This window comes from Sylvia atricapilla, chromosome 7 (assembly GCF_009819655.1).
Source record: "Sylvia atricapilla isolate bSylAtr1 chromosome 7, bSylAtr1.pri, whole genome shotgun sequence".
Classification (NCBI taxonomy): Eukaryota; Metazoa; Chordata; class Aves; order Passeriformes; family Sylviidae; genus Sylvia; species Sylvia atricapilla.
Genome location: NC_089146.1, coordinates 24,511,674 through 24,520,656, shown reverse-complemented (window position 1 = coordinate 24,520,656; position 8,983 = coordinate 24,511,674). Strand labels below are relative to the sequence as shown.

Sequence of the window (8,983 nt, the reverse complement as noted above, 5' to 3'; positions counted from 1 at the left end):
AGGCTCTCACAGGTCTCTGAATTTGAGATAGGAGAAATTACAGTCTGTGGCACAGAGGTTTCTGAACATGCTTCACTTCTGCTGTAATAGCCATCATAGTGACCGTCACAGAACGGGCACATGACCATGTCCCTTTGGGACACAGAACAAGGCTTGCACTCCTTACTGGCACAGCAGCAGTCTCACCCCCATCACATTCATTTCACACCTTGGGCTATTGTCATGTTGCTGAAACGATGAAAATGCATGCAATTTAATTTTTAATCCTTGCACACCTGCTAGACCTTCTCTTTCTCCTATCTTATTGCTAAGCAGCTGGGACAGCAGCTGCGATCACTTGCACTTGGTGGAGCTCAGCCCTCTCCCTGGTAGGGTCACTAGTGCAGCAGATTGCTTCCTCATCACTTGGATTTCAAAAAGCAGCCTTGCTTTCATGTCCTCGTTACTGCAAGGCTCTGTCATCTCCAGTGCCTGATGCAGCATAGGTGGCACCTGAATTTCTATATATTAATTTGTGAGGAAGTGCTGAGACAAGCAGAGTAAGTATGAAGAAGTCAGCCTCAGTAAGAGGGAGCACAAGCAAGACATGATAACACCAGAGCAAGGCAAAGGAAAGCTGATATTAGATTGGGGCTGTGCCAGAGTTGCCTACCTGACTTTGATAACTAACAAGTTTCCTTACAGATCTATTCCCTCAGCATCCAAAAAGACAACCTCTCCCAAAAACTCTCAGCAGCCCTTCAGAACAACTCACAAGAGTTTGCCCATCGCTCCTGGCAGGGGTTTACACCTCGTCCAGTGAAAAGTGATGCCTATTCCATTATCTGCACCACAGGGCCAAGGACAGCAGCCTGGCCATTAACTGCCCGTGATGAGCTAATTAATCATGGGCACTTGCTGAATTTCTGTTCCCACACTCTTATTAATGGCTCTGTGGATTGGGCCATGCAGCAGAGGCTCCTCCACCTGCTGAAGCAGCAATTCTGCTCTGCAAAGGGCACCAGCTTCACCCAGCCAGCAAACAGCAAAAATTGCTGAGTGCTGCCCCAAACTCCCATCCTCTTACCGTTGCAGACTGACTCCTAATTCCACAATGGGGCTCAAGCTTCCTGTCACACAGTCTTCTTAAGCACCATGGGCTGCTACTGAAGGACAGCCCTGGTACCAAATTGACCCTTCCTGTGGGTATGTCATGGAGTGACTGACACCAGTCACTGTCAGTCCATTGCCCTGGCCTTCACCTTTCCCACTCCCAAGCACTCCAGCCTCACCTGGTACCAGTTGTGTCTCCTCCATCTTAGAGGCTTCCTTCTCCAGCTGTGCTCCCAGAGGGAAGCCCAGTCTTCCCTCAGCGCGATGAGATTCACTGAGGTTGGACCACAGCCCCCTGAGCCTGATCCTGCTCCAGATGTGGTGCCAGGGCTTATGTGGCCACAGCCTGCATACGGCCAATGACACCAACTGCTGCTTGTTTGGAGCAACAAAACATCACTGGGAATGAATTATGCAGCTGAGCAGAGATGCTGACAATGAATTATTCACTGCTCTGAGTCGTCCATCTTCTCCTCTCCATTTCCTTTGTATTTCTAGGTGATGGGAATGAAACTGTGTGAGGCAAGACAAGCAGAAAGTGTGCACAGGGTGCCTCTGGGCCTTGCTCCTGCCCTGTGAGCCTCCATCCGCAGCAGAGCTGGCCCCACTCAGCCTCACAGGAGCCAAGGCAGAGCCTGAGTCACCAACTGCAGCAACAGTCCCAGGGGCACAGACTGCCTCTTGCTCTCCCTCTGCCACAAGATGTGACTCTGGTCCATCCAAATGCCATAGAGGTGAGAGGCTAAAAGGCCCTAAACCCTCCAGACTGTCTGGAAGTAAAGGAATGGTGCAAGCAGAGCCTAGCCAGCACACTGAACTGGCTCCAGGGCTTGTGGAGCTGCATCCTAAAGCAGTGGACTCCGGCAGTCCATCCATCAAAGTGCTAACCAGCACAATTTACATCAGACCCCAGCCTGGCCTTTGGCCAGCACTTGCTATTTACACACTGAGTCCCACGTGCAGCTGTACCAAGCCTGTTTGGAATGAGGCATCCAAGGGAGTGGCCCCCAAAACAGTCAGCTATGACCTGTGAACCCCTCCAATCCTGTCCCTCAATCCCTGTGGTTGACAGGTACAGAGACTCCCTTTCTACCTACTGAACATCCCATTTAAAGAGCAGAACCCAAAGCCAGCCTGGGAACTGAGCTTACACTGGTGTGGCAACAGGCCAGAGGGAGCTGAGAAAAGGTTGGGCAGGAGGCACAGAGTGCCCTTGAGATGCCACAGTCCCACCAACAGACTTTCCTTAGAGGACGGCCACATCACTTTGGGGTCAGTAGCTAACAAAAAGGAAAGATCTCAAGTCCTTCCTTACACTACATTCATTTGGTGTCACAAACTGGAACTGATGGCTGCTACAAGAGCTTACTCTGCTGTTTTAAGGACCAGCATCACCCTCTCCATCCCACGTATTTGTAAGAACTCCCAATGTTAAAGGTGACAAACATCTATGAAGCTACTCACCTCTGTGGGGAGAAAAAAGTCCTGAACTGTTTCAGCTTCTTAATATAAAGGTAGGGGGAAAATATAGAGAGAAACTGACACAGGGTTTAGGATGACACAAATTATATTTCTGAACATCACCAAGAAACAAGATGGGACAAATTCATCTAGTACTTATGGAACTGGGCATCACAGCTCTAAATACAATGGGAATTGTTCAGCTTTGTTTAAACAAAACAAAAATTAACTAAAAAACCACTCAACCCCCAAACATGTTTCAGGTCATTGTGATTAAACTCAGAGACTGAATTAACAGAAGGAAAAGAGATTGCTAATACACTGCCAAATTCGTTCCCACTTAATTCAGCTAAAGAGAAGCAATAAGCCCAGGACTGCATCCGGCAAGTTTCAAGTAGGGACCTTCTACATGAAATGCACACTAGGGTCACATTTAGCAGAATAAGCTGCAAAAGGAGGTGAAGGAATTATAGCCATAGGATACACCAAAGTACAAGCTTATACAGACCAATCTTCACAGCTGTAGTTTCTCCATTTAGTTTCATAAGCAAAACTCCCAAATGAGCCTTCCAATTCTCAGCCCCTGTGTGCCAACTAGACCCGATGCTTTGTGAGGGCTGGTGACACAATCCAGCTCTGGACACCACCCAGGACTATTTTCCTTCAGGAGTTTGCAAAAAAGTGTGAACCAGAGCATGCAAGCAGAGGTATCTGCACCAGTACCCAGTGTGACAGTACCTGTGTGGCTTCCCTTTGGTGGCCCAGAGAAGAAAAGCTATTGCTTGTTTTCCTGATATCAGCATTATCAAGCTGCATTCTGTAGGATTTGCTGATGGACATGTTTGTGCACCTTCCAGCTTTGCACTTTTTGGCTGGTGGGACGTGCCCAACGCTGCCATCATCCTCAAAGAGCATGGGAGAGGCTGGGAAGTGAGAAGAGCTGGAGAATGGGGCCAGTGCTGAAAGACGCCCAGACTACTGAAAGCAGAGGTGACTATTAGATGCACACAGGCCTTGTCTGCGGGAGATCCACAGGTCTTCCTAGAAAGAGCTGAGAGACACCTCTGCATTCTTCAGACAAGGACATTCACTGTTTTGGAGCATTGACTGCACAGCATCTAAAATATCTGTGGCAGAGCATTGTATCTGTCTGGCAGAGAGCAGGAAACAGGAAGCTCTGAACTCAGTGCCATTCGCAGGCAAGAAGCACCTGTTATCAGATTGAACACACACTTCATGGCCATTCTCATTTTGTTCTCAGCCCTATACAGTTTCTCCCTGGAACTAAGAGGTGAGAGAGTCAGTACATCAACCCAAGATGAAGAATATAATGGATCATCCCTCCAGTGTCTCCCATCTCCTTAGCCTTGGGCCTTTTCCCTCCAAGAGGCTACTGCAAAACCTAATTGAGCTGACATCCCAGTTCCAGGTAGAATGTGGAGCCCTCACTCCTGGCTCCAGGCCCCCTTTGACTTGGGGCTGTCTGCCTTGGCCAAGGTCTTACGATAGTGGGACAGAAAAGGGTTCTGCAACAGTGAACAAAGCCTCAAGGACTGGGGCAAAATTCACACAAAGCAGTACCTGCTTTGAGCAGCTGGAAATGAACCTGCACAACCCCATTTACTGTATCACCTCAACAGCCAAGCAAAACAAAGGTGATAAAAGCAGACAGCTGAGGAATGCCCATGGAAAATAGCAGAGTATGTGGGAGTCTCACTTGGAACACCACACACTTCTTCACCCTGGGACCTTTCCTTAATTCCATCAAATAGAGATATTACTGACACTGCTAAGATAGAAAAAGGGGGGGAAAGAATTGCCTGATTTCTTTCTTATCAGTTGGGTAAATATTAATTCCCACTTCATACTAGGATTAGGCTCAAACTGGAGTAGTATCATAAATCTAACCAATCTGAAGCCAACAGAGCAAGAATGTCTAAGCCCAGCTACAAAACCAGTCAATGGCACGGGATAAGAGATGCTTTTATTTTTCACCCAGTAGAACAATCAAGTGGAAGATTATTAAATGGGGAAAACAGCAGCTTTGATGGGCCAGATACCAAGTAATCCCTGAAATGTGTCCAGTGTATCTGTCAGTGGAGCAGAACGGGGCTTCTTTGGGTTCTCTTCAGTGGATAATGTATTTGCAAAAAAATACAGTTTAGAGTTAAACCAGTCATCAGATTAAGAAAAAAGGCTGAGGCAAAAAGACTATTAACATTAAAACATTTTCTTTCAGCATTTTCAAAACAGAACGTTTCACATTTTTGCTTCAAAGCAACTTGTTACAGCCCAAGACATAATGTTTGTTAAAAAGTTGAAATTCAACCCTAGAAATTAATGTTTCATTTTGGTATTAAAGGATTTGTTTGTTTGTTTCAGTTTTTCCCTTTTTCATTCCACTGAGAAAATGGAAAAAAAAATGTCTCAGGTCACCCTTACGTTTTTTCTCAGATTTTTCAGTTCAGCCTGCAAACTGAAAAACCAGGTGGGCACAGCCTACTTGGGCATTTACTGTCCCTCTTTCTATTTGAATCAGATCTAAACCAAAGAAAAGGGGAAGTTCATTTCACCAGGTAATACCACCAGAATCAAGGTATTTAGGAGATGTAAAAACACTGAAAATTGGAGCAACCATGGCTGTTTACAAGGGGCTGAACAATGCAGGAGACAGATCTCCTGGCTTTAAAGAACACTGCCATCTCCAAGTTTCCTGCTGTGCCATCCTACTTTCACATAAGGCAATTTATAAACTGTGGGTCTGATCCTGCATTTTCAGAACCTGACTGAGATGTGCTGGACACCATTTATCTGTGAGCAATGCAAGATCCAGGTAACCCACCCTAACCTGCTCTAAGCAAGGGAACTGGGGGTTTCGGGGTCAGGGGAAGCAAATGGAGAGAGAGAGACACACAACACTCTCCCCACCAGCAACATTGGAGCATCACTCAGGTGACCTGAAAACAACATCCCTTCTTTGCAGAGTGCCACCACTTCTGCAGGGACAATACAGTACTGGATAGTTGCTCTGCAAGCTCAATAAAATGAAAAGGCCTTACAAGGATCTTTGTTGGGACAGTCATCTGGTTCAAGCACAGAAGAGGACAACAACAGCAAAAAAAAAAAAAAACAAAAAAAAAAAAAAAAAAAAAAAAACAAAAAAAAAAAAAAAAAAAAAAAAAAAAAACAAAAAAAAAAAAACCACAATAAATTAGGTATCAGCACAGCTTTCTAAATGGTCTAGAATAGTTACAAGACAAAAATCACAGCTCTGGTAACTCAGAATCTTGTCCTTTAAAAAAAAACAAAACCAAAGCTATTATCCACAGTTTTTGCATAAAAATAAACACTTTAAGCTGACAGCATTATGTTAATTGGATCAACCCGCTTTTTAATATATATATATTTCTATGTATATTTAAATGTATATTTTTATATGAATAATCTTTAAAGGAGTAATGGGAGTCACAAATGCATAAAAATAGATATTTTGAAAAACAAAAAAGAGTAATAATAAAGACAACCCTGATGAAAAAGGAAAAAAAAGTCAAACAGGGCAGCATTCTAAAGCAACAGCTCACCATACTATAATTTGTGGAGTCCAGTCCTTCTGTATTGTGAGCAGTTACTCCTAATTACTATTGGGGTTTCTAACAGTGATGCAAAATAAACTCCTGAACATTTTTTCTTTTAAAAAGGAGAAGGGATTTGGTTATATAGGACAGACTTTATGCCTGTTACATTGCTGTAAAAAAACTACCATGGATCATCTCCCAAGCTGAAAGCAGAAGGAACTCCAACAATGCTTCCATCTATATCTTTTTGAATGAAAATCAGATCTGTTCCACCAAACTAAGGTTTTTTTAAAAAACCACAAATTTCGTCCTACAATGTTTTTTCTGTTGTTCTACAAATAATCTAAACAGATTGGAAAAGGTGAGATTTTCAGTACTCTGTCAGCATTTTGTGCAGCTTTGACAAAAGCCAACTCCTACCAGTTTGGAAGATAATTTCAGAGTGATCCTGAGCATGGTGTGACTTCACTGTTATAAATCCCTTCAGGGCAAAACAATCATGGGGGAGGAGGAGAAGCTGTAAAAAATTAAAATAGCCTGACTTGCTTGCCAGCTGCATCAGTATTCAAGTAAAGTTTATAAAGTACCTTTGTGGGACTTTAGAGTCTTGGAGAGTCAGACCGGCTTATATTAACAAGTGTAATATGCACTTAGAAACAGCCTTGTCATCTGCTTTTATAAACTAAAAAAAAAAAAAAAAAAAAAACAAAAAACAGAAGCAAAGGAAAGGTAAAGGAAAGGACTCAGCATCAGTATTAGATTGTAGAGTGTCTACTTGACACTGACACTTTGATATTCTTGCCTTCCTTTCTAACGCATTACAATAGCATGAAGTCACATAGCCATTTTAAACGAGCATTTCAAGAGTCCAGTTTTCATAGAGGTTAACTTGATCATCAGCACAGCACTGGAGAAAGCTGATCTAACAATATTTCACTTACAGAACTCTTCAAAGGAAAATAAGAAATACAATTCCACAAAAAACAATGCCAGTGAAAAGCACAAAAAGTAATTTCTTTTTTGTCAGTGTTTCCTCTTTGATATTCTTACAGAAAAAAAATTCTTCCCTAATCTCTGTCTTTAAAAGCAAATTTTCTAACCAGTAGATATTAGAGCTATTTTCCATCTACACGAATCTAAGCTTTTCTGAAACCACCAATAGGTTTGGGTTTGGTTTTTTTAGGGGGTGTAGGGGATGGGGATGTGTGTGGTAGAGGATTCCCTCTCCTAAATTTCAGAGACATCCAAATGGCATCTGTTTGTTTTGTCTTGTTTCTCCTCTTGAATTTGTCCATTCCCCTTCGGATTTCACAGGCCAACACTACTGTGAGAATTTAGGGGTCCACATTTGAAAGAACTTTGGACTGAGCACAGCTTCACAGATTTCACCTTCTCCATTCCCTTTCCATGTAGTTTCTTCTATCTTTACATGTAAAAATCACAGTTTATGTAACATTGTTTTAAAGGAAGAAAATAAAATACACACACACACACGTACATTGTAGTGGTGAACACTATACACTAAATTTTTTTTTTCAACAGCATAACAGAAAGTTTGGCCTACTGTAGGTTGAAGATGTAGGGAAGGCTGAATTCTTATGGTTGCCATGCAAGCCACCTTCAAGACAAAACAGATTAACCCACCCAAGAGCAAATGCAGCTTCTACTCTCAAGCCGTTTGACAAGTACTGCCTTTCCAGGAATCAGATTGACATCTGACAATTCAGTCAATGCAGTACTTGGAGAACCTCACTGAGTTGCTTCTGCATCAATCCTTTGAATCCAAATGCTGTTTAAACCAAAGGGGAAGAGGGTATCTGAATTGCCTTATTATTATTAATATGTATATATTTTAATAACACTTTGAATTTCAATTAACTTCTGAAACCTTGCCCTTTGAGAAGAACACACCCTTTAAGTTGACTTTTTTCAGGCTTCTATTCCTTCAAAATTCTCTCTTCTTTTCCTTTCGTTGTTCTTTTTCAATTATCTACCAGAAAACTTGCTTTTTTTCCAGCAGAAATGCAGCTGGTGGGATTGGGCTTTCACTGCACCCGTTCTGTGAAATTCTCAGGGAAAACCCCTCGGCATTGGTCAAGTTCCTTATGCTGGATCCAGTCAGACTCCTTCACACCCATCAGCCATCCTTCATCCTGCGGGAAAAGACAGAGATCAGATGCTAAGGGATAGATGTGAGCAGGGATTTTTTCTTACACAGTGCAGGCCAAGGAGGTGTCAAGGCACTACCAAAGCCATGCACTTATTTGGTTTGGAGACAATCCAGGAGGAGTATAGGGGAGAAGGAAAAAATGCTTTTGTTTCCTTTTAAACAGAGAAAAGGCTACATCCCACCAGAGTTCATACCAAAGCTCCATCTGACCCAGACTGTGCAGACACAGTAAAAAATAAGCAAGTGTAACAGAAACATGTCATAATTTATACCCACTGAAGCAGGAGAAATTCTGCCAAAAGAGACTCCAGAGCTATAGGATGGGAATCACCTGTCTCACCCTTCACATTGCATTCTCCATAGCCATAAAAGAGACAGGTACCTCCAGCATGTAATTCACCTCATTCATCTCAGGCACAAGTCTTTGGAAAGGATGAATCAGCCCCAGGAGGTGCTCATCCCTGCTCCAGTCAAAGCACACAGATGACTGGCATTTTAGAGGTGATACAGGCAAAATTAGTCTTAATTGCTACCCTGAAATCCTCATCTATGGGACTTGGGAGCTAAGGAACCCAACTCATCTTCCCAAAACTCTGCAGTCTGTTTCATTTGATGCAAGGTGAGGTTAGCAAAACTCCCCAAATTTTGGCTATATGTGATTCAGGTCTCTAGATTAAGGTCTTTC

At 43.0% G+C, this 8,983-nt stretch overlaps 1 protein-coding gene across 12 annotated transcripts in view; it reads right to left on the bottom strand.

Annotated features, from left to right (window-relative positions):
• Positions 1-2,641: 2,641 nt before the first annotated feature.
• The window catches only part of BIN1 (bridging integrator 1), a 93,687-nt gene continuing 87,345 nt past the window's right edge, over positions 2,642-8,983 (bottom strand). For all 12 annotated transcript variants that reach the window (XM_066323034.1, XM_066323035.1, XM_066323020.1 and 9 more), the window contains one exon: positions 2,642-8,281. In XM_066323034.1, coding sequence (XP_066179131.1) covers positions 8,174-8,281 — 108 coding nt within the window. In that variant the 3' untranslated portion in view covers positions 2,642-8,173. The remainder of the gene's footprint in view (positions 8,282-8,983) is intronic.